At 36.7% G+C, this 27,774-nt stretch overlaps 1 protein-coding gene across 1 annotated transcript in view; it reads left to right on the top strand.

The window, feature by feature from the left end:
- The first annotated feature begins 11,380 nt into the window (after window positions 1-11,380).
- SLC24A4 (solute carrier family 24 member 4) overlaps window positions 11,381-27,774 on the top strand; it is a 446,930-nt gene continuing 430,536 nt past the window's right edge. Inside the window, exon 1 of the mRNA XM_053697542.1 lies at window positions 11,381-11,681. Coding sequence (XP_053553517.1) covers window positions 11,525-11,681 — 157 coding nt within the window. The 5' untranslated portion in view covers window positions 11,381-11,524. The remainder of the gene's footprint in view (window positions 11,682-27,774) is intronic.

The raw sequence follows: 27,774 nt of genomic DNA, 5'->3' as shown, positions 1-27,774 counted from the left end.
CGATATTAGGATGCAATTTTAGCTATTTGGCTGCCAGATGGGACTGCAGCATATTGTGTAGCTAGGTGTTCAGCTTGAGGTTAATCAAAATAAAATAACACTGTTTAATTAAAGTGATTGTAAAGTTTAAGATACACTCAACAATATTTGAATAAAAAAGTAAATGAGGGGCATTTTTATTGATTAAAATCATTGTAGATGCTAAAATATATAAATTATCACCCTTTCAGTTTCTTATACATTTCGCCGTTCCTCCGCCCACAACGCATAGTCTATTTCAGTGTAAAAAGTTGGATCACACTGTAGCCAACCATAACATGCAACCTTTGCTGGACGCCAAAGGGGTCACGTTACAATTGGCTACAGAGTGATTCGTCATTTTACACTCAAATAGACACCCATGTTGCATTGCTGTTTCTTCAATCAGGTTACAAGAGAATGAAGCAATTATATCTTATTACATATTAAATTGCAATTTCTATATGAAGTGTGATTTTTAAATTTTGGGTTTCATGTTGCTTTAATTCATAAGGTAGAATATAATTTAAATTATTTATGTGATGTTGTTTATATATTATGAACCATATACAACATCCATGCCCTGACTCAAGCATAGTAATATGGAGCAAGGGAACAATCAAAATGTAATAATGGCCTCACTCCCTTACACAATATGATATAGCTTTCGGATCTTGGATGCTACATAGATTATCATTACATACAATCCCCTGAGCTGACACATTGCAAAACCAATTGAATACAATGACAATTACAATATTAAACAAAAAATACAATATTATTAATATTAAACAAACAAAAAACACAAATAATTGATATGAATGATATCTTTTATGATCGCATAGTTACAATTATTCATTTGTCATATTTCAAAATGTAATTATTTATTTTTAAATCAGGACACTTTCAAGTATTATGTGTCATAGGAATAATACATATTTAAACACTTATTATTAAAAATAATTTTTTGACTGCTCAAACATAGTATACATTTGCAATATTGTTTTCTTTTAGAAAAATGTTATGAATTGACAACCTATCAAATAGCTTCCAAAATTGTGAAGTCATATCCTTAACATGGAGGCCTGATATTCAGCAACCTCGCTGCTCAGACGAGATATTCTAAAAAGTCTGGTCGGTACGGCAAGGTCATTGAAAATTTTTTAGAACACACAATTTTATCTTGAGAAATGTTTATGTTGCTATGTAGTGTTCTTTATTAGTGATGTCGCGAACAGTTCGCCAGAGAACAGATCCCGGGCGAACATAGCTATGTTCGCGTTCGCCGCTACGGTGCGAACATATGCGATGTTCGATCCGCCCCATATTCGTCATCATGAGGAAACTTTGACCTGTATCCTCACAGCCTTCAGACACATTTGAGCCAATCAAGCAGCAGACCACTCCCTCACAGAACCCTCCCAGCTCCTGGGCAGCAACCATTTTAGATTCATTACGATCCTGCTTTATCTAGTGAGAGGAGGTTTACGTGCTGCTCGCTGCTGCTGCTGATATTATAGGGAAATAGATAGCTAGGCTAGTGTATATAGTGTCCACTACAGTCCTGAAGGACTCATCTAATCTCTGCTGTAAGGACAGCACCCCAAAAAGCTGATGTCACAGCACAAGGGGAATCTAACAGGGGAAGAGATGAAAGTAATCCTCCTCCTCCTCCCACGACCACGGCGGCAAGGACAGGACCGCCCTTTCGGGATCCAGCCTCAGAGAAAAGACTCAACCGACAGGTAGCAGACTACCTAGCATGAACTGCGGATTCTCGTCACTCTGAGGAGCGATGGACCCCTTGACTACTGGGGTGTGCAGGCTTGACCTGTGGCGCTGAGCTATCCCAATTTGCAATCGAACTTCTGGCCTGCCCCGCTTCAAGTGTCCTGTCAGAAAAGACCTTCAGTGCAGCAGGAGGTTTTGGTCACTGAGAAGAGAAGGTCGCCCCTAGGTCAGAAAAGTCTTGATTATCTCACCTTTATTAAAATGAATGAGGGATGGATCCCGAAGGGACTGACATTGGGCGATTACATTTGAGTGAAAAAGGCTTGATGATGAGATGAGCTGCCTTGGGCTACAAATGGTACACACACGCTGGCGTATTTCTTCTCTAGAATGCAGGATGACTTGCGTGACTTATCCATCCAACAACTAGTGTTCAAGCCGCAAGGTTTTAGGGCACTTCTAACTGTTTTACAAACATCAATTTTTTCCCCTGGCCGCTGCTACAGCAGCCGGTGGAACAATACCTAATTTTCAGGCATTTGGACATGCCTAATTTTTCTGGCCTCTGATGCGTGCTCTGTGGCTTACAAACCCAAACCAAAAAACGGCACATAACAGTGATGAAACTGTTAAGAATAGTACTCAGCTCATTAAACACACCACTCATATCTGGTGGCACAGTAGATGGCACGCGCAGTGCCCCCAAATTTGAAGTAGGAGGAACCGACCAAGCATCTTTTTCCATCTCATGGTTCCGAAAAATTATCTATGGGTTCCTAAAAAAAACGATGCCATCCTGTACTGGATTGTTCAAAAGGATGGCATATGTTGTGTTTCATGCTGTTGTTTCTGTTCAGGGTCATGGACCACTGTCTAAAAAGGCGGAAGGAGAACGACCTGTATGGGTGTCCAAGCATTTTTTGTCCATCTCCCCCGGTTCCTAAAAATTATCTCTGGGTTCCTAAAATTGATGCCATACCTGTACTCTATTGTGCAAAAGGAAGTAACCTTACCATGGGTCCCAGACCGCATGTCTTGGTTGTTATATTTTGTCAGGGTAAATCGGCAGGGCCATATAGACCTCAGCCCGATAGGGGGAGTAACACGTTATTAAAGTGCTAAGAAAAGTAATACTTAACACAACCTAGTTGCCATGGGTCCCAGACCGCATGTCTTGTTGTTATATTTTGTCAGGGTACTCAGGCAGGCATATGGAACTCCACTGGATAGAGTGGAGTAACACGTTTTAAGAGTGCTAAGAGTAGTACAACTTAACACAACCTAGTTACCATGGGTCCCAGACCGCATGTCTTGTTGTTATATTTTGTCAGGGTAATCCAGGAAGACCATATAGACCTCCCCCAATAGGGGGAGTAAAAGGGATTAAGTTGGCTAAGAATAGTACTACTTAACACAACCTAGTTACCATGGGTCCCAGACGCATGTCTTGTTGTTCTATTTTGTCCAGGGTAATCAGGCAGGCCGTATAGACCTCCCCCGATAGGGGAAGTTACAGGGATTAAGTGCTAAGAATAGTACTACTTAACACAACCTTTACATGGGTCACAGACCGCATGTCTTATTGTTTATTTTGTCAGGGTAATCATGCAGGGCCATATATACCTCCCCAGATAGGGGGGAGTTTCAGGGATTAAAGTGCTAAGAATAGTACTACTTAACACAACCTTCCACCATGGGTGTCAGACCGCATGTCTTATTGTTATATTTTGTCAGGGTCATAATGCAGGCCATATAGACCCTCCCCAGATAGGGGGAGAGTAACCAGGTATTAAAGTGCTAAGAATAGTTACTTACTTAACACAACCCTAGTTACCATGGGTACCAGACCGCATGTCTTGTTGTTATATTTTGTCAGGGTAATCATGCAGGCCATATAGACCTCCCCCGATAGGGGGAGTTACAGGGATTAAAGTGCTAAGAATAGTACTACTAAACACAAACCTAATTATGATGGGTCCCAGGACCGCATGTTTTATTATTATACTTTGTCAGAGTAATCATGCAGGCCATATAGACCTCCCCCCCGATATGGGGAGTAACCAGTAATTAAACTGCTAAGAACAGTACTACTTAACACAACCCTAGTTACCATGGGTCACAGACCGCATGTCTTGTTGTGATACTTTGTCAGGGTAATCAGGCAGGCCATATAGACCTCACCCAATAGGGGGAGTAAAAGGATTAAGTGCTAAGGATAGTACTACTTAACACAACATAGTTACCATGGCTCCCAGACCGCATGTCTTATTGCTATATTTTGTCAGGGTAATCAGGCAGGCCATATAGACCACACCCGATCGAGGGAGTTACAGGGATTAAAGTGCTAAGGATAGTACTACTTAACACAACATAATTACCATGGCTCCCAGACCGCATGTTTTAATATTATACTTTGTCAGGGTAATCATGCAGGCCATATAGACCTCCACCCCGATATCGGGGACTAACAGGTATTAAAGTGCTAAGAATAGTACTACTAAAACACAACCTAATTATCCATGGATCCAGACCGCATGTCCTTGTTGTTATACTTTGTCAGGGTAATTATATATCTATCAAATCGATCTATTTATCCTTTCTATCTATTCTATCTAACTATCAATCTATGTATATCTATCTATCAAATCTATCTATCTAGTGGCCGGACTGATTTGAGACAGCCCATTGTGTTTAGGCCAAATTTGAAGTAGGAGGACAGACCAATCATCTTCTTCCATCTCCCTGTTCCAAAAATGCAGCCCATATAGACCTCCCCCGATAGGGGGAGTAACAGGTAGTAACTGCTAAGAATAATACTACTTAACACACACGGGTCCCAGTACCGCATGTCTTTATTGTTATACTCTGTCAGGGAAATCATATATCAGATCAATCTATCTATTTATCTATCAAATCTATCTAACTTATCAAGTCGTATCTATCAATATATAAATTGCATCTATTAATCGTTGTAATTCGTATCTTTCAAATGTATATTGCATCTTTTGATCTATGTAATTTGTATCTATCAAATGTATATTGCATCGATTGATCTATGTAATTCGTATCTATCATCAAATTGTATATTGCATCTATTGATCTATGTAATTTGTATCTATGATATGTATATTGCATCTATTGATCTATTTAATTTGTATCTATCAAATGTATATTGCAGTCGATTGAATCTATGTAATTCATATCTATCAAATTGTATATTGCATCCTATTGATCTATGTAATTTGTATCTATCAAATGGATATTGCATCTATTGATCTATGTAATTCGTATCTATCAAATGTATATTGCATCTATTGATCTATGTAATTTGTATCTATCAAATTGCATATTGCATCGATTGATCTATGTAATTCGTATCTATCAAATTGTATATTGCATCTATTGATCTATGTAATTTGTATCTATCAAATGATATTGCATCTATTTGATCTATGTAATTAGTATCTATCAAATGTATATTGCATCTATTGATCATGTTATGTATGTATCTAACTATCAAATCTATCTAACTCGTGGTTGTGCAAATGGAGCTGTTTGCAGTTGTTTGCGGGTGCGTACACGGGGAGTTTGGTCTGTCACAGGGATTAAAGTGCTAAGAATAGTACTACTAAAACAACAACCTAATTATGATGGGTCCCAGACCGCATGTTTTATTATAATACTTTGTCAGAGTAATCATGCAAGGCATATAGACCTCCCCCCCGATATGGGGGGAGTAACAGGTATTAAACTGCTAAGAACAGTACTACTTAACACAACCTAGTTACCATGGGTCCACAGACCGCATGTCTTGTTGTGATACTTTGTCAGGGTAATCAGGCAGGCCATATAGACCTCACCCAATAGGGGGAGTAAAAGGGATTAAGTGCTAAGGATAGTACTACTTAACACAACATAGTTACCATGGCTCCCAGACCGCATGTCTTATTGCTATATTTTGTCAGGGTAATCAGGCAGGCCATATAGACCCTCAACCCGATCGAGGGGAGTTACAGGGATTAAAGTGCTAAGGATAGTACTACTTAACACAACATAATTACCATGGCTCCCCAGGACCGCATGTTTTATTATTATACTTTGTCACGGGTAATCATGCAGGCCATATAGACCCTCCCCCCCGATATCGGGACTAACAGGTATTAAAGTGCTAAGAATAGTACTTACTAACACAACCTAATTACCATGGATCCCAGACACGCATGTCTTCGTTGTTATACTTTGTCAGGGTAATTATATATTCTATCAAAATCGATCTATTTATCTTCTATCTATTCTATCTAACTATCGAATCTATGTTTATCTATCTATCAAATCTATCTATCTAGCTGGCCGGACTGATTTGAGACAGCCACTTGTGTTTAGGCAAATTTGAAGTAGGAGGACAGACCAATCATCCTTCTTCCATCTCCCTGTTCCAAAAATGCAGCCCATATAGACATCCCCCGATAGGGGGAAGTAACAGGTAGTAAACTGCTAAGAATAATACTCACTTAAACACAACCACGGGTCCCAGACCGCATGTCTTATTGTTATACTCTGTCAGGGAAATCATATATCTATCAAATCTATCTATTTATCTATCAAATCTATCTAACTATCAATCGTATCTATCAAATATAAATTGCATCTATTAATCGATGTAATTCGTATCTTTCAAATGTATATTGCATCTTTTGATCTATGTAATTTGTATCTATCAAATGTATATTGCATCGATTGATCTATGTAATTCGTATCTATCATCAAATTGTATATTGCATCTATTGATCTATGTAATTTGTATCTATGATATGTATATTGCATCTATTGATCTATTTAATTTGTATCTATCAAATGTATATTGCATCGATTGATCTATGTAATTCATATCTATCAAATTGTATATTGCATCTATTGATCTATGTAATTTGTATCTATCAAATGGATATTGCATCTATTGATCTATGTAATTCGTATCTATCAAATGTATATTGCATCTATTGATCTATGTAATTTGTATCTATCAAATGCATATTGCATCGATTGATCTATGTAATTCGTATCTATCAAATTGTATATTGCATCTATTGATCTATGTAATTTGTATCTATCAAATGGATATTGCATCTATTGATCTATGTAATTAGTATCTATCAAATGTATATTGCATCTATTGATCTATGTAATGTATGTATCTAACTATCAAATCTATCTAACTCGTGGTTGTGCAAATGGACTGTTTGCAGTTGTTTGCGGTGCGTTACACGGGGAGTTTGGTCTGTCACTGTGAAGCGGGCGTAACCCTTACACTACCTGATTGATACTACATCATACCTGATGTTTTAAAGCACGTTATTCAAAAACAATTTAGGAATCTGCATCAACTATGTAATTTTCCGTGGGAGTTTTGCCATGGATCCCCCTCCGGCATACCACAGTCCAGGTGTTAGTCCCCTTGAAACAACTTTTCCATCACTATTGTGGCCAGAAAGAGTCCCTGTGGGTTTTAAAGTCCGCCTGCCTATTGAAGTCAATGGCGGTTCGTGAACAGTAGAGGAAGTTCGAGTCCGCCGTTCGCGAACCGAAATTTTAAGGTTCGCGACATCACTATTCTTTATGTGAAACAGAGACCCGTATATTACAATACAAGGTCTGAATAGAATCCAAAAGTGTGTGATTTCTCCCCATGCCGGCGAGGTTTTGAATTTCTTTTTCATGATTCAGATAAAGCATTCAATTTAAAACAAATTTCTAATTTACTTCTGTTATTCATTTTTCGTTGTGTTTGGAATCTTTTGTTGAAAAGCAGTAATGTATGTTTAGGAAACAGCCCATTTCTGGAGTCCTATATTGCAGTAGTTTTGCAAGAATTTTTTTCCATTTGCGAGAGCACTAGAGGGCAGCACTATTTCCTACCACGAATGGCTCCAGATGCTACCTAGGTATCTCTTCAACACAGAATATAATGGGAATGAATCAAGTTTGATAATAGAAGTTAATTGAAAACTTGTCTAAATCACACATTTTTTTATATCCCTTTAAGTTTATATAAAACTTGATAACCATTATAAGCTTGTTATAAATTAACAAGCAACATTTGGTTTAAGATCGTTAGCCATAACATAATTTGCACATGTAAATTGATTAATATATATAAAATATAAATTGTATATGTGTATTCTCAAGTATTCTTGTTAGGGATGATATTGTTTAAATAAGGACACATATTTTTTTTAAGAAATTATACAGATGCATATTAATTGACATTATTTGAAAAGTTATGGCGTAATTTAAGCTGTCATTGTAAAGAAAATAAACAGCTGTTTCAATAATATTAAAAACATGTGCATGTTTTTAATGAATAATCAGCTTAAGTTTTATGAATTTAAATTGTAAATGTGGCGTAGGTTTAAGATACAAGTCTCACTAAAATGATTTTGGGTGTTTGCTTTCAAATGAAAAAAAAAATGAATGCCTGCGTCGTGACTTGGGAGAAGTACGTGGGGAGGATGTGTGGCTTCTTGTGTGAGGCCTAACCATTCTTGGAAGCGAACAAGCCTTGATTTTGGTGTCTGCAGTGAGATCACAGATGAAGCGGCACTAAGTGAGGATGGTGGTTCAGGTCTATCAACACGCATTTCGATAGCCTCTGTGTGGAGGACAAGAGTGACATTAAGGATATCCAGCTGGTTCTGCTGCCTCCTGTAAGGTGCTGTTAGAGTCGAGATGGGCACATCTCCCTATGTATCTGATGGAGAGCTTGCTCTTGCTGTTACTGCACATCAACTGATACAGCAGGTGCAATGGGAATGTGCACCTGCTGTATCAGTTGCTGTAACAACATATGTTTTTAGTGAATCAGTTGACTGCCTCTGATGTGGTAAATAGGATAGTGTCCCTGGAGACAAAGTGGTCCATACATTGGTGGTGGCTGATGCAGTGGTGGCAAGTGGAGGCAACACATATAATGGAAACACACTCCAATGGGAACCTTGTTTTCATGCTGGCAGCCTCGGCAAACCTAGTGCAGTGCAGGGGGCAAATCACTCAGAAATAAATAAATATACATGTATATGCTTATATACATATATATTTATGGTGAAAAGATAGCCCCCCAATGACCTGCATGTAAAGGAACCCCTTATAATTGCTTTGTGCAGTTTAAAAAAAAAAATGCTCATATATTTCTTGTATGTTAACGTCTTGTCCTCTTTATTTTGGGGGTAATTGGGACAACTTTTTATTTTTAACCAGACGTCTGGCCGCTGGTTATTTGTGCTTAGCGCAAAGTGAAACCATGAGCTCATAAACGTGAAAATTTGCCCCTTTATGGGCGCAGGTTAAAATAACGCTCCACTCATAAATACTTTTTATTTTTAACCAGGCGTCTGGCCGCTGGTTATTTGTGCTTAGCGCAAAGTGAAACCATGAGCTCATAAACATGAAAATTTGCCCCTTTATGGGCGCAGGTTAAAATAACGCTCCACTCGTAATCTGGCCCAAAATAAATTTGTTGAACATTACCTCTGTGATTACCTTGTATTTAAGCCTCTTCTGACAGCCCCCTTATCACATGGTTATTTACTTATTATCTATTGACTTGCATTTTAGCCAATTATCCGTCTCTTGTTGTGAAAAGCTAATAAAAAAGCATGTGATAAGAGGCTGTCTCTAGTGGCTTATAAACAGGCAGAAATTTAGAGGTTTAAATGTTATAAAGTATGTTAATATAACAATATTGGTTGTGCAAAGCTGGGAAATTGTTGGTAAAAGTGTTATCTCTCTTTTTAAACAATAACAATTTTGGTATAGACTGTCCCTTTAAATTATATTAAATAAACATCTCTCCAACTCTATCTAGCTCAATAAACCATCAAACTCCAACCAGCGCAACTAACTCCTGCGTCTTTCTCTCTAAAGGCGATCACAGGTAAGGAGCGCAGGCACTAAACTTAACTTTTATAACATAAGGTCAGGTTACCGTAGCAACAAACTTGATAAGGTGTGTTTTTTTTACTAATCCAACGTCGCTTGAAAGCTTTAACGGAGCGTTAACTTACGCATACACAAAAAGAGCGACTGCATGCATTGAGCAAAATATTTCACTGGAAATCTGGTACAAGGTATACCTCACTTTACAGCGCTTCACTTTACAGCGCTTCGCTAATGCAGCGCTTTGTGGAGCTGAAGTTCAACCTCCAAGGATTTTGAAACAGTGCTGTAATCATCGTGAGATTGCGACAAAAGTGACTGGCACCATTTTGTTATGCGCATTTCACTCTGTTTACAGCATTACAGTGCAATCTGTGTCTCTGTGCTATAGTCTGGTAAATTTTACCACTGTAATTGTCACTATTTTATAGGTACAGTATTTATTGAATACTAATTGAATACTGTGCTGCGCTAGTGTTAAACAAAACGTAGCACTATTGCACCCCTAATATATGTTAGTTCAAAATGTTTTCAAGTTTTTAAACACAAAGCTAAAACTGCCTTGTTTCACTTTAAGGCGGTTTTCACTTTACAGCGGGGCTCCGGTCCCTAACCCGCTGTATAAGCGGGGTATACCTGTACTAAAATGAAGCCGTAAACTACTTTTAGCTGTCGGCAGCTTCAGTAGCTTACGGCTTCTTTTTTTAACGATTCAATGGAAACGAGCCCTCAGTGTGTGGGAGCTTAGTGCTAGGCACTGATTCATATACTTTATTAGCAGTGGGCGTGAAGGAGGAGGAGGGAGGGGGCTGTGTCAATTCCAGTGACCATTTTCAAATAATCCTGTCTTAATTTAACATGACACATGATACTGTTCAAACAAGAAGTAAATAACTGTACTGCACTCATTTAGTTTTACATGAATACAAATGAAGCATATAATGTGATAATAATAAATAATATGTTAGTACATCTATAAAATTACCAGGTAAATAACTTCACAAGTATGCAATTATTTTATCTTCACATTTATGCTACAATAATAACAAACACTTTTTTTTTTCTCTCCCTTCAAGTAGTGGATTTTTTTTAACCTAAGTTGTAAAAATGTTTAATACACGTTATCTCTGATTTTATCATGAGTGGAATTTGTATTAACCCTTTCATCTCAAAATTAATTAATATGGGTTTTAGATAGAGGTATAGGTCAAAGTATCTTGCAGTGTAGAAAGGCTGTGAAATAAATGAATATTTACTTTTAGAAACATTTATATTATATTTGAGTAATAATAGTGAAATAGATTAGACATACAGCCAGATAATAGATAGATAGATAGATAGATAAATAGATTGGGGACAATTCAAAATAAAAAATGACACTTTTATCAAGATAATATAATGTCTAGTTTATATTGCAAAATCATTGGAGGCTGCTTATACAGATATGTAACAAAATATATTTTTAAATGGAAATAAAATGACTGTTTCAGAGAAAATGTAGACATTTTGGACTAGTATGTTGTGAAGCGATATGTTTCCTCATTCCCTGACAGAGGCACTATTAACCAGTGCACTGCCAGTTGGTGTGAGGATTAGGTGTTGATTGGCATGTGTTGTAAGGGGTGGGAGAAGATAGTGCTGGAGGAGGAGGGGGCTGCCACCCTCTCACTACTCTCCTATGCCTGAGCTGTGTGTTCAGTAGCAGAGACACCTCTTGCATTGAGCTGCAGCCCGGGCTGAAATGCTGTTTGGGGATCAAAGCTTGTGCCCATCCTCCCCCCGCACCCCTGGGAGTCTACACTAGGCACTACAACGATACAAACTGCTTTCACTTACTAGGAAAATGAAGATCAAAGGTGGGTGGACATGCAGCCAAACCGGGGCACAACCTTCTAGAGTTGTAAAAAGGAAAAGGAGGGAGAGGATGCTGCAGCAGGGAGCCTTCATCTGCACCCTTCTTTTTGTGGTCTGGTGCCTAACTGGACTCCTGCAGGGGACAGGTAAACACCTTTATATGTGTGTATACTGCTACTAGAATTAGGTCATCTGAATGAACCATAGGACATGGGGGGGTTACTAGAAGGAAAACAATCAGGGGTAAGTTTCTATCACCAGCTTGTAAACTTGTAACCAGTGCTTCCATATCATAGGGCAAGTTTCTAACCCCATTTGGTATAAATTACTAGGCATTCAGGTCAGTGTTCATATTCCAGGCACTTACAGGTAAAACTATAAAGTGGGGAATGAAACCAAGGGAATGTTTTTTTTATTTCTTGCCAGCTGATAGGAATATACTGGATGCCCATGTCAGGAAGCCTAATTTTAGCATCAATTCTAAGGAATAAAAACTAGGCTTTGAAGCCAGGGGCATATTTCTTTCCCAAACTGGGAATAATATATATATTGTGTATTCATGCCAGGGGGGAAGTTTTTTTTTCTATTGCAAACTGGTAGAAAAAAAAAATCTGTGTATTTTTGTCTAGGGTTATTTACTTCTGTTTTTATCCTCAGTTACTTTTAATCAAATTCACGAGCTGTCAGGCTTTAAGTCCCATATTATGGATTATTCAAAAATGTGTCACATGCATTTCTATAATTTTTCTCAGTAATATAAAATAATACTTGGTTTCCTCTCTCATCACCTATAGAACAGCCATATCCCATAATAACCCATGCCTGCAGCTTGTTTGAGAGATTCACTATGTATTTAGGAAGGAGAATAATCTATTGTTCACCTGCTTTACTAATTTGTAGTTTAGAACATTGTGTTTATTTTGGGTTGCAACATTTGTTAATCAACTAGTAACATTAATTTTCTATTTTCATTACAATACTTGTACATTAGTAAAGTACTTAACATTTTCTGCATATTTCTTCAATGACTTGATACATTTAAAGGGTGATTGTTTCACATGGAGACGTTAATTAAATATTCTCTGTCCAGCAATTAGTTGCTAATAACATACTGCAATATGCACCAAAAGAACAGAGGGCATGCTATAATGAAATGGTGTTTGACCTTTCTGTTATGTAACAGATTGTGATCTCTATAATACCTTTCATAAAAGTCTCTACTTGTCCTCTGCCACCACAGACAGGACTGGATTAACCTTTAAAGCTTTATTTCAAAAATAAACTCAAAGTAGGATCCCTTGAGTGTAATTCTATTGCAAACCTTCCAATACAGTAAAAGTCCATTACATCCTAACAAAAATTAACACTACTGCTACCAAGAGAACCAGTTGAATATTGTTTACACTAAGAATCATTTCTTTTAAGTATAATCAGAGTATCACACTTGCAACAAGACTCATCTGGTTGTAAAAGATTCGCTGAAAGCTGCATTTTGATAGGAAAATTGTCTGTTTAGATTTTTTTTAATCTGCTGAGAGCTGAGAATGTTAACATTTGATATGTTGATGTGTTTTGTTTGCTGATGTATCGCTGAGAAAAGAAAGACATTTCTGACTACAATAAGATTTTATATAATGCATATTAGTCTTGTGTAGGCTGCCTAGAACTGTAGGTGGGAATTCCTGGTAATACTTTGCCTGGTTTGTGCAGTAATGTGACTTTTATAGATACATATTTTTTTTAATATTTTCATAACAGGTTCATATGTAAAGAAGATTTAAAGGGACTATATAGTAAAAATTGAGCTTAAACTGGAGCTTAATGGATTGAATAGAGCATGCAATTTTGCAAGTTACTTCTGTTATCAATTTTGCTTAGTTCTCTTGGTATCCTTTGCTAAAGAGCATATTGAGTTAGGCTGAGTGGTGCGCACATGACTTAAGAAAGCAAACAGTGCTGTCATATAGTGCTATGGATACATGCACACTCCCCACCCTACCTCCCTACACTGTTATTGAAAGGAGCTATAATTTCAACAAGGAAAAACAAGATAAAGATTTTTTTTTTCAATAACCTGAATCATGAACATTCAATTTTGAGTTTCATGTCCCTTTAAAGGGACAGTCTAATCAAAATTAAACTTTCATGATTCAGATAGGGCATGCAATTGTAAACAACTTTCCAATTTACTTTTATTATCAAATTTTCTTTGTTCCCTTGGTGGTATTTTTGAAAAGCTAAACCTAGGTAGCCTCAAACTGATTTTTAAACCATTGAGAAAACCGCCTCCTAGCTCAGAGCATTTTGAAAGTTTTTCACAGTTGGACAGTACTAGTTCATGTGTGTCATATAGATAACATTGTGCTCACTCCCGTGGAGTTATTTAGGAGTCTGCGCTGGTTAGCTAAACTGCATGTCTGTCAAAAGCTCTGAGATAAGGGGGCAGTCTGCAGAGGCTTAGATGCAAGGTAATCACAGAGGTAAAAAGTATATTAATATAAATGTGATGGTTATGCAAAACTGGGGAATGGTTAATAAAGGGATTATCTATCTTTTTAAACAATAAACATTCTGGTGTAGACTGTCCCTTTAAATTCAAGTTTTCTTCTTTGCTATATGTGATTTTTCTTTATTTTTTTACTTTTGGAAAATGTGTATTTCTGCCTTGACTACAATTACTTTTACAAATACAATTAGCTATGTGTCCTTCTTACTGTCTCATTGCTTTGTACTGTTAGTAACCTGGCTTGCACAGGGTTAATTTATACCTCTTGACACCTGTACCTTTGACCTAACAGTAGTTTACCCTCTCCAAGATTCAGTCTCATTAGTTTTTGGTCTCCAAGACTCTGGGGCCGATTTATGAAAGTGCGAGCGGATATGATACAATGTAGCGTATCATACGCTGTCGGCATTTATCATTGCACAAGCAGTTCTTGTGAACTGCTTGTTCAATACCGCCCCCTGCAGATTCGCGGCCAATCGGCTGCTAGCAGGGGGTGTCAATCAGCCCAATCGTATAGGATCTTATAGAAACTTAAAGAGATAATAATCACGTGTCAAGTCCATATATTATACCGAGACTTCTGGAAGCAAATGGGTATAAAGTTCCAAACAGTATTTTTTTTCTGGACTTGATGAATACTGGCAAATAACATAGTAACATAGTAGATGAGGTTGAAAAAAAGTATACAAATCTAAAATATATACAAAAAGCTCCAGTTAAACTTAAATAATCCCACTAAAAGGTGACCCATTTAATACTAGCAATCATATTCATGAATTTTGTTTATAGATAGAAATGTATCCAAATAATTTTTAAATGTATCTAGGGTATTGGCATTCACTACCTCCTTTGGTAATGAGTTCCACACTTTTATTGCTCTTACAGTGAAAAAACGTTTCCGTTGCAGGAGATTAAATTGTTTAGGCTAGAAATCTCTATAACAAATAAAGTAACAAGTAGAGATAGCAAAACATATTAAAACAAAATACAATAAAACCAATTATGGTTGAAGTTATAGAGTAATAATAATGTATTGTTGGCAACGGTCAGTAAATGTAAAAGGAAATAATGGAGTGAACTCCGGTGCTACCCACCAATATAAATATACAACCAAAAAGTTGGAAAAGGACCAACCAAAGTGGGGGTTTAATAAGCACTCTTCCATAATAATATGTGGGTAGAGTGCTTATTAAACCCCCACTTTGGTTGGTCCTTTTCCAACTTTTTGTTTGAAGTTATAGAGTAACATTAGAATATCCCCAAATGTGCACATAACCTGAACTTTTGCCATTACCCACAATCCCTCCATCTGACACGGAATAGAGGCCAGGAATTACAAAGGGTGTTCTAATAACAGGTACACTGTTTACATGCTGTTGGGGGCTAGCCCTTGCCTACCAGTAGAGCAGTGGACATTGTTCTTATCAACCAATAAGCAACTTATATTAGAGAATGAGTATTGTACAAACAAGTATGAGAGATTGTTTCAATATCAATTTAAACAGATATAACATATTTTTTAACATGGTTAATTGCTGTTCTTTCATGCACACTATTTGAATTGATATTCTCTTTATGATTTGTAATGTGCTTTGAAACCTTAAACACTAATTACATTTCATGGATTGTTAAACTGACTTAAATAGGAATACGGTGGATTTCAATTTATAGATGCTAATACATCTTTACTTGAATTATATTATTTATATTTTTAATATTTTTTCTCACAGTTTGGTACAAAAATAAAATAATCTAGTGTGTTAAATCATATTATTTGTGCACTAATTCTTGCCATGAACCGTGGGGTTGATTCCAATGTTGTTCCATGTGTTTATTGACTGTTTTTTTTTTTTTCAATTTCCAACATGTCTTTTTTGTCATCAGAGTAATCACAATCCAATTGATATTTTTTATTTTCTAACTAAATATCAACAACAAACTAGGCACATCAAAATTCAACAGCCAAAGGATGATGGTAAATTGCAAAACTGGCCTTGTGAACATGTTCTTGAGTTTTCCAAGAATAGTTCTAATATCTTACACATGTGCAACACATTCTGAGGTGGTCACTGATACTATTTTAGGTGTATATATGAATATATGGTCTAGAGTCATGTATTCATCAGTATTGTATACTCCATCAGTAAGCAAAATTATACATTGTTACAAAAACACTCCGATATATATATATATATATATATATATATATATATATATATATATATATATATATATATATACACACAGGTGTGTATATATATATATATATATATATATATATATATATCGGAGTGTTTTTGTAACAATGTATAATTTTGCTTATTTTTTTAATAACATTGTGCTGATTTTCAGACTCCTAACCAAGCCCCAAAGTATTAGATGTAGACTGATTGAAGTCCACAGGTTCCTGCTTTCTCTTGTTTGTATAATCTGTCTTTTCATATGCAGAGGGGGGGGCTGCTTTTTCTGCTTTCCCAGCCCCTTTCACTGGGTGTCCCAGCCTAAACTCATCAACAATGTTAAACTGGGTATCTGGGTATACAGAAACTCAGTATCTGTGCATATTTTTCTTTATGGTAGTGTCTATTACATGCAGTTATATTAAAATTAGTGTACACTGTCCCATTAACTTGCCATTATGGTGATTAAAGAGCTAACAGTTATTAACCTTGACTTGAAAAGATTGTGATCACTTTGATAAAAAAAAATCCAATCTCAATTTTCCAATAAACAAACGGGCAAAGGTTTGGAATCCATTCCTATGATTTTAACCTCTGCAAAGGGACACAATTGGTGATTGGAGGCTACACGAGTATGCTGCTCTTGATTGGCTCTCTGGTCCCGACCAGCTGAATGCATTTTAGCTGCAGGGTGAAACTTAGCTACGTGTTTAACTTCTTTTTCTGGGTGAGGTTAAAACATAGTAAAGGGTAAGAATTTATATATCAGTAAGATGCTGTAACTCTTCATAGCTTTTTTTTTTTTGCAGTAAAAATGTCCTATGCAATGGAAGCACACAGCAGATTGAAGAATTCATTGTTACCTTTTAAGAAGGGATAAGGATAATTAAATTTAAAACATTGACAAATATTTCTATCTATTTTGTGTAGTTTATAGATTTAGCCAATTTTTTTAAAATAAAAATGTTTAGGTGATTTGTAACTATTGCTGAAATAAATCCCCTCCATGCATTTATATTTTCATGTGTTGTGCTGAGTAATGTGAAATGTAATGCACCTTAAAATCCCCAATGACTCAACTTAGGGGCGGGCTAGAGTACAAGTGGCGCACTGACTGTTGTGTAAAAGCTATAAGGAGTTTAAAGTGGCTCTTTGTGCACATCGGAAGTAGCGCACCTATTATAAGTTGAAAGTAAACGTGTTCGCTTGAGCACAATTAACTGCAACTGTTAAACTGTGTATTTACTCTAAATGTTTCACATTCCAATGTTCCTCACATAGGGGAATATGTTCTAAGCTTTTTTTTTTATTATTGAATAAAGATATCAGTATTTACAGTTTTTGAATTATAAAACAATATATCAAGTACATAATTTATATTTCACTTATATATCTCTCACAATAGTGGAAGATACAAAATCAAATGACCAACAATAATAAGCAAAAGCTCAAAAATAAGAAACAAAAAAAAAGACAAAAAACAGACGCAAAAAATTGTGTCAATATCTAGTTATCTCCCATAATAAATGTAATCAAGTTTTTATTGATACATGGGGCTGATCTAACCATCTAACAAATGGTTTCCATTTTTCTTTAAACCCTTTACTATTTCCTACTTTATTGTAATAGAGAGCAGATCTCTCTAGAATGAATTGATGGGTCAAATTATGTATAATATGTTTTATAGTAGGTGCTTCCTTATCAATTGGTAACTAGTGATGTCGCGAACATAAAATTTTGCGTCCGCGAACGAGAACTTCCACAAAAGTTTGCAAACGGGCGAACCGGGCGAACAGCCATTAACTTCAATAGGCAGGTGAATTTTAAAACCCACAGGGACTCTTTCTGGCCACAATAGTGATGGCAAAGTTGTTTCAAGGGGACTAACACCTGGACTCAGTTGACTGTGGCATGTCGGAGGGGGATCCATGGCAAAACTCCCACGGAAAATTACATAGTTGATGCAGAGTCTGGTTTTAATCCATAAAGGGCATAAATCGCCTAACATTCCTAAATTGTTTGGAATAACGTGCTTTAAAACATCAGGTATGATGTTGTATCGATCAGGTAGTGTAAGGGTTATGCCCGCTTCACAGTGACAGACTAAACTCCCCATTTAAGGCACCGCACTGCATTATTCTAGGGCCAAAGGGAATCACAGCACCATGACCACAACGGCACCTGCGGGGTGGCCTGCCTCTGCCTGTCATTTTTTTTTAAATGTACACTTACACTACTATTAAACAAGATATGAGTGGTGGCTGGCACTGGGCAAGTGGGCACAGTATACGCTGTAAGCCTGACACAAAAAAGCAGACTGATGTTTCACAGTCAAAAAAGTTTTTTTTTTTTAAATGTACACTTACACTACTATTAAACAAGATATGAGTGGTGGCACTGGGCAAGTGGGCACAGTATACGCTGTGAGTCTGACACAAAAAAGCAGACTGATGTTTCACAGTCAAAAAAGTTTTTTTTTTTTTTAAATGTACACTTACACTACTATTAAAAAAGATATGAGTGGTGGCACTGGGCAAGTGGGCACAGTATACGCTGTGAGTCTGACACAAAAAAGCAGACTGATGTTTCACAGTCCAAAAAGTTGTTTTTTTTTTAAATGTACACTTACACTACTATTAAACAAGATATGAGTGGTGGCACTGGGCAAGTGGTCACAGTATACGCTGTGAGCCTGACACAAAAAAGCAGACTGATGTTTCACAGTCCAAAAAGTTTTTTTTTTTTTAAATTTACACTACTATTAAACAAGATATGAGTGGTGGCACTGGGCAAGTGGGCACAGTATACGCTGTGAGCCTGGCACACACGCTGGCAGGCAGGCAACTGCAATTAGATTACCCATGCAGACTGATGTTTCACAGTCAAAAAAGTTTTTTTTTTTTAAATTTACACTACTGTTACACCAGATATGAGTGGGGGAACTGGGCAAGTGGGCACAGTATACGCTGTGAGCCTGGCACACACGCTGGCAGGCAGGCAACTGCAATTAGATTACACTAGCAGACTGATGTTTCACAGTCCAAAAAGTTTTTTGTTTTTAAATTTACACTACTGTTACACCAGATATGAGTGGGGGCACTGGACAAGTGGGCCTGGCACACATGCTGGCAGGCAGGCAACTGCAATTAGATTACACTAGCAGACTGATTTTTCACAGTCAAAAAAGTTTTTTTTTTTAAATTTACACTACTGTTACACCAGATATGAGTGGGGGCACTGGACAAGTGGGCCTGGCACACACGCTGGCAGGCAGGCAACTGCAATTAGATTACACTAGCAGACTGATGTTTCACAGTCAAAAAAGTTTTTTTTTTTTTAATTTACACTACTGTTACACCAGATATGAGTGGTGGCACTGGGCAAGTGGGCCTGGCACACACGCTGGCAGGCAGGCAACTGCAGTTAGATTACACTAGCAGACTGATGTTTCACAGTCAAAAAAGTTTTTTTTTTAAATTTACACAACTGTTACTCCAGATATGAGTGGTGGCACTGGGCAAGTGGGCCTGGCACACACGCTGGCAGGCAGGCAACTGCAATTAGATTACACTAGCAGACTGATGTTTCACAGTCAAAAAAGTTTTTTTTTTTTTAAATTTACACTACTGTTACACCAGATATGAGTGGTGGCACTAGGCAAGTGGCTTGGCAGGCAGGCAACTGCAATTAGATTACAATTGGGATTAGAAAAAAAATAATTATGTTCTAGCCCTAAAAAGGGCTTTTTGGGGTGCTGTCCTTACAGCAGAGATCAAATGAGTCCTTCAGGACTGTAGTGGACACTGAATACACTAGCCTAGCTATCAATTTCCCTATTAAATCACCAGCAGCTACACTGTCCCTCCTCTCACTAACAATGCAGCTTCCGAATGAATCTAAAATGGCTGCTGTTCAGGAGCTGGGAGGGAGGGTCTGCTGCTGATTGGCTGGAATGTGTCTACAGACTGTGAGATACAGGGTCAAAGTTTCATCAATGATGATGAATATTGGGTGGATCGAACATCGCATATGTTCGCCCGCAGCGGCGAACGCGAACATGCTATGTTCACCGTGAACTATTCACTGGTGAACTATTCGCGACATCACTATTGGTAACTTGAAAATGCTTTTTCTTGCCAATATTATTGTAGCAATGATTAGGTTATTTAGGTTTGTTCCCTAATCCAATTTATCTAGGAAGACTATACTCAAACAGTCTAAAACAATCTTTGTATTACAAAGTTTGGATTAAAAAGTACGAAGATTTAGCCCAAAATTGGTAAATCATAGGGCAGGCCCAAATATAATGAAGAAAATCTGGATCTATTATTGAACATTTAGGACAACAATTTATAACATCTTGTCTCCGTTTGGAGACTCTTCTAGGTAGAAGATAATCTTGAATTATGATTCTAAATTGAGATTCTCTATAATCTGTTTTAAGCATTTTTAATAGATATTCCTATAAATATCTATATATATCTATATCTATCTATCTATCTATGTATATATTATATTTTACCCACCCAAAAATCATATATATATATATATATATATATATATATATTCTATATTATATAATATATTATTTATGTATTTAAGATTAAAATAGAACATATTCTGCTATGTGAAGAACATTGGAATGTGAAATATTCATATTTCATGTCGGGTTCGCGCCCCCTTTGGTTTAACGAGATTGGGTTTGCGGCATAAGTACTGGGTGTTAGGTTTTTTTTCTCACTTTTCCCACTCCTTTGATGTCTATGGGGGAATACGCTAATGCATTTGCAATATCTCATGTTCAACTTTTTGCCTGCTGTCTGGATAGTGCTCATGCTAATTTGCTCTTCAAACCTAATCTAGCCGTACTTAGCTTGTATTTGCCTCATATTTATCACAACTGAAGCGAGAACCTGGATTGGAGTCGTCATGAGCTCCAACAAAAACAACAAAGGATATTGAAATAAAAAATACAATTTTGGGAGAGCATTAGGGTCGTATAGCATCAAAGTGTAGTACAAACCCGTAAAAATTGACACAGCTTAGTTGGGTTGCTAGGACAAAACTGCACCCCTGACTGGGATTAGACAAATATAAACAATGTAATGTACCACTGAGTTAATTATAGGAGATTTGCAAGAATTCTGTTGGGGAACCAATGCAGAATGTATTATGGTTGGGGTTTGGGCATTCATATGGTGAAAATTTAGGATTGTCCTAAACCCACCCAAAATGTGAAACCTGACCCACACATTTCTATTAGATCATAGCTAGGCTCATTCCATGACACTTACATTTTTACTTCCATTTACAAGTGGAAAGTAAAATGTTAGCTCTCGAGCAAAAGCCTAGGGCACTCTAATATCTGGAGTATAGATAGCCAGTGCAAACTAATCCCACACATCACGTGCAAACTTAAATCTCACACATAATAGCCCATGAGTGCTGCATTTACCGCACGGCTGTTGGCTCCTATGAGGTGAAAACGTACACTCTAAGGCAAAAATTTTTTTTTTTAGCTGTGGGCTGCTGTAGCAGCTAAAAACAGCAGCCCCACAAAATGTATCACTTATAATATGACGCGATGATAGTCCACCCTGCACTATCCATTAAAGGGACATATACTCATATGCTAAATAACTTGAGTTGTGATGCAGCATAACTGTAAGTTGACAAGAAAATATCACCTTACATCTATATGTAAAAAAATGAAGATATTTTACCTCAAAATGTCTTCAGCTGCTGTCCAGCTGCAGGTTGAAAACCCCCCCAAAACAATAGCCAATCAGCATCAGGTAATGATTTGCCTTTGCTGTGATCTCATGAGATTTCACTGAAATCTCTTGAGATTCTCACAGAACTTACTTAAATGAATAGGAAAATAACATGACTGCACCTGACGGATGCACACTCCTTAGCTTGTCTTAGGACAAGCATCCCTGACTTGCTGCTTAAAGTCTCTTTACAGTGGGGTGTGAATACTTTTTTAATAGAGATGTTCAGGGGATTTTTTCTAGTTAATTTTTTACAGCTATGCTGCATCAGTTTTCAAGTGCTTCAATATTTGGGTATCATGTCCCTTAAAGTAAAAGGTGTGCTAAAAATGTTGTCTGCGCTAAACATTCTCTGGTAATAAAACTTGTAAATACCATATTTATAGATGCTATCAATAGCGCTACCCTTGTAATCTAGGCCCTCAAACTGTTGCTCTCCCATTCTCTGCATGCCTGTAGGATCTTCAGTTGGATGTTTTAGGTTATTTTTTTTTTTTTTTTTTTTTTTTTTTTATATATTTTATTGTCCATTACAGTATGCAATTCCTTTAAGATGAGAAGACAAAAAGAAAAAAAAAGAAAAGCAATAACAAACAATGGTTTCTAAGTATTGTACAACCAATTCCTTCAATATCACTATATACAATCCCTCAATATACCAGCTACACAGACAAAAAGCAAATATTCGTTGTTATTGATATTACTAAGTTCACCATACTAAACATTACAAAATAATTTTGCCTGACCTCCAACCTATAATCATATGTATTAGTGTTCTAGTAGAGTGAAAACAAAATAAATAATTAACATCCATGGTAACTGCTATCTAGACACTACATATTTCTAACCATACTAATACCCGCAGGTTTATAGAAAAACAACATTAATTTGCATTCTGAATGGTATTTTTCTTAATAAATAAAACCCAAACGAGAAAGGGAAGAAAGGAAAGAGAAAAAAAGGAAAAAAAGGGGGGGGGGGGAAGTACCACTCCCACCTCCTCTCGGCCCCTCCCCGCCTCACCAAATACCTTTTTTATTATTAATTAGAGTATTCGCCATTTGCAATGGCTGTTTCATATAAATAGTACCCCCTCAATGGTGAAATTATTTGTTTTTGTATTTCTTTAGGGAAACTGTAAATTATCCTTTTCCATTTATAGAAAAATTGCTTAATTTTATGTTCTGAATCTGTTGATGTGTCCATTTGCTTCTAAATTAGTGATTTTTAAGTTTTTGTATAATTCCTTCAAGCTTGGGGCTCTTTGAGTTTTCCACTGTTTCAAGATCAATAATCTTCCCGTAATGATTAGCATGTTTAATTGGCGAGTATTTTTATTATGATGGTTCCTCCTGATTATTAAAAAGAAAACATACTTATCATTAAATTGTATATTACTTTGGTTAATTTTGCTCGCCCCAACTTATTTTATACCAAAATTGTTTAATTTTTGTACAACCTCCAGAAACGATGCTCTAAGTCAGCATTTATGGTTTTGCATTTCTGACATTGTGCTAGAGTTTTATCCCATCTAGCCTTTACCTGGGGAGTAATATATGCAGCGATTTATAATTTTAGTGTGTGATTCCCCCCAAGAGGAGGCAATTGTTTATCTGTCTACCGAATTAAAACTTGCCTGAATTTTTTATACTGTGACCTGCCATATATATGCTAATCTTGTACATTGCTCTGTCCATAAACCTGTTATTAATTATTTTATAAATAGTTGAAATACTGCACCTCCCTGCCCTAAAAAGATTTATAGCAGGATCTATTTTATCCCATGTCTCTGCCCTCTGTATTAGTCTGCAATATTCCCTGTAGGTAATTGTCTTATCTGCAAAATATGCATAAAACTCTTTACTTGTTATCTCAAATTCCTGCTGTACCTGAGCAAAAGATTTACAGGCCCTTAATCATCATTCTATTAATTGATTGACCTTATTTAACCCCTTAAGGTCCAGCGACGTACCCTGTATGTCGCTGGCCTTTTTTTGGGACTTGATTGTTTTATAGTGCGGTCTTTGCCACAGCGGTTGACGACTGCTCTATGCCACAAAGCCTGCTGGAGGGAGGGCATTAATAGCATGTTCTTGCTAGACTTGTGCTATTATGTCCTGAAAAAAACACTTAACGGACCAGTGACATACAGGGTACATTGTGGTCATTAAGGGGTTAATCCTTTACACTGCCCAATTTTTAAAGATTTTAGAATCTATTCCTGGTGTAAAATTGGTGTTTCCCTTGAATAGGAAGGTATTTGGAGCATGCCACTGACATATTCTAACTGCCTAGAATTTTTTGCCATTCCTTAATTACATCTGTATGGTAGGAAAACCCATTTAATCTTATATGGACATTTATCAATAGTGGTATGCAGGAGAGCCACTAAGAGTGTATGGGTATATCAGGATCTCTTCCATAGGTAAAACTGCATAGTGGTCAGTCTCTGCTAGCCAATCCAGTGCCAATCTTCCCGATACCAAATTAAATTATATGTCTCTATATCTGGTAAGGCAAAGCCTCCTTCTCTTCTAAAAATTGAAAGTTTTTTATATGATATTGCCCTTCTTTTCTTATCCCAATAAAATTGGATGCAAACTTGTTTAAATGCCCTTGAGATCCTGCTTTTTTATCAATTAAAATAAGCAATTTGGGGAACAACAACATTTTAATTAGGTTCATTTTTCCCAGTCAGGGTGTAAGCTTGAATTTTGCCCATTTTCTCCATGTCATGTTTTATTTTAAGGAAGATGGAGGGTAATTGAGATCATACCAATCTTTAAAGTTAATCGAAAGTTTAATACCTAATAGGTAAAAAAAAATATTTTGCTTCCTTAAAGGGGGAAGATATGTACTGAATTCTTATTTTTATGTAGCCAGAAATTTCTGATTTTAAAAATTTACTTTGTAGCCTGAAAAGGCCACCAAAATCTTGCAATATTTGGTATAAAACTGGGATATACTTTTTTGTGTTAGAGGTTTAAAACTAGCAAGTCGTCGGCATACATGCCGCCTTTTGCCTATCCTGACCCCTTCCAGATATTTTCTAAGTAGTATAGCGAGGGGTTCTAATGCCAAGTTGAAACAAGTAGGGGGGACAATGGACATCCCTGTCTAGCCCCCTTTATATATAGTAAAATATTTTGAAAGAGTGTCATTTACAATAACGGGCCAGCAATTAGCCGATTTATATATTGAGCAAGTAAATTGTAGGAAGGGGCCCTCGACTCCCATACTTTCTTATGGCTGTGAGAAGATGACTCCCATATGATGGAGTTGAAGGCCTTCTCAGGTCGATCTGATATTATTGCTGCATCTGTCCCTAATGTACCGCATCCCTTATTGGTTGATTTTGAAAAAGATTAAGTATTAACTGCAATATTTACGTAAGTTACGTGTACAGCTTCTGCCCGGCATAAAAGCCAACTTGGATCTTTATGTATTAGTAAGCAATGAGCTGTTTAAGTCTATGAGCTATTATAGACATCAATATATTTATAATCTCTGATTTAATAGCGAAATCGGCCTATACGAACCCACCTCTTCTGGATTTTTGTTTTTTTTTTGAGAATCAAAACTATTAGGGGATGCAGCAAAGTATTTAGAACATGTAATATTTTCAATGAAATATTGATTTGAACAGCGAAGTTTATATAGGCGCAATATCTTCAGAAGAATTTTATATAATTCTGCTGGAATCTGGTCTGGTCCTGCAGCTTTTGCTTAACTGTCAATATTTTAATAGCATTCATTACTTCTAGACTGTAATAGGGGAGTTTAGTTCATCTAGTCTGGCCCGCTCTAACCTTGGGAGTTGTAATTTGCTCCAAAAATTATTTTGACTTGTATATTAATTGGTGTCTCGCGTAGACACCTGAAAAATCAAGATATAAAATTTTGGATTTTCTTTATTGTTTCTAACTCGCCCTGAATAGAGCCAATTGTGTCCCTCTTTTTTTTTATTTAGTTATATTGGTAGGAATTTTCCAGCTTTTCCGCCGTGCCTATAAAAGAAAAACCTTTTTTTAAGATCATCTTGCACAGCTTTTCTGCGGTTAGGATTATTAATTCTCTTTCTTTTTTAATTCTATGATAAATTTCCCATTGCTCCCTAGAAGGGTCACTAATGTTGAATTGTATGCAATTACATAGACGGGAGGGCCCAACTCAATATCTCTTGCCTCGTATATTTGCGTTTTTGTGTTACCATATAAGCTTTCATTTCACCCCCTTATCACAGCCTGAAGGTCTCCCATAAAGTTTCCATTTTTTATTTCTTGGCGTTGCATTGTTCTGCATGAAGTCTACCCATTTTATTCTTAACCATGTCTTGAATTGTGTATTTGCGATTAAATACCTAGGGAAAGAAGAACCTACTTGAATTACTTTCTTGCGCATTTTTTAATTAAGATTAAGTGTAATATTAGCATGATCTGATAAGATTATTTCTTGTATTTCAGCCTTCATTTCTAGCCTTAACATTTTCTTGCTTACTAGAAAGTAATCTATCCTAGACATCGTACGATGTGAATATGATTACATGTATATTTTCTCAAGTCTGGGTTTTGGCACCCGCCAAATATCTTTAAGGCGTAATGGATTACAAAAAATTCTTATACATTTTGGTTTCCTGGTTTGCTATTCTGTTTAATGAGGGTTTCAGTATTTAACTAGATTGAAGATCACCTGCAATAATCAGATTTATGTGGCGCTAGAAAAATAACTAAGCCTGCAGATTTGCCCAAAAAGGTCCTATCTACTTTATTAGGGCCGTAATATTACACAATGTGAGCTTTGTTCCTGATATTTCAAGCTGAATAATCAGGCATCTTTCTTCTGGATCTAACTCCTTTCTATAATTTTATATTGAAGTTTTTTATGAAACAAAAATGCCACGCCCTTTTTCCTATTTGCACATGGTGTGCCACCCACCACTTCTCCCACCCAATCCACTTCTTAAGTATACTCAGTTCAAAATCTTTCAGGTGCCGTTTCCTGAAGAAATGCCACATCTATTTTATGCCTTTTTTTATTGGGCTAATATCTTTTTGCGTTTTTTGCGGTGATGAAATTACCCTCTACATTCCACAAGGCAAAATTAACTGAACTAATCATTTGCATGTAAAAGGGGTATCATCCCATTTTTAATAAGAATAGACATAACTTGCATAAACTAGATCTGTAAATAGTTGGAAGCACGGTAGGGGGAGGGCAGGGGGGAGTGAGGGGAGCGGCAGAAGAAGAGAAGGAAAAAAAAAAAAAAAGAAAAAGAGGAAAAGTAAAAATTAAAATGTTTCAGCAACATTGAACAATCTGACGGAAGCACAGGCCATTCTCACCACTATTCTAGTGGACCCAAGCATATATATCAGAAACGGGATTATATCTATCACAAATTCAAAGTAAGATAGCTTTCGTTTTTGCAAAATTCTCTAACTCTCTCAGGGGTGTTAAGAACCTTATTTTTCGCCATCCTGTTAAAATTTAAATTTTGCAGGATATATAACGTTTGCTTTTATCACTGCCTGGATTAGTTTTGTACATAGGGCGTTATTTTCTCTACGTTTTTGTGACCCCCCCGTCTCTACTGAGTAGTCTTGGAACATTAGAATAGATTTACCTTCTATTGACAATGGAGCCTTCTGCCTATATTGTTGCATTAGTTTTACCTTGTCTTGAAAATTAAGAAACCTGGCTATGATTGGCCCTACTCTTAACTGTCCCATCTGGTAGTGTTTTTATTGGGCCCATACGGTGTACTCTCTCTATCGCAAGG

Source organism: Bombina bombina, chromosome 1 (assembly GCF_027579735.1).
Source record: "Bombina bombina isolate aBomBom1 chromosome 1, aBomBom1.pri, whole genome shotgun sequence".
In the NCBI taxonomy this organism is placed as follows: Eukaryota; Metazoa; Chordata; class Amphibia; order Anura; family Bombinatoridae; genus Bombina; species Bombina bombina.
The sequence above is the reverse complement of the archived record's forward strand: the minus strand, read 5'-3'. Positions and strand labels throughout refer to the sequence as shown.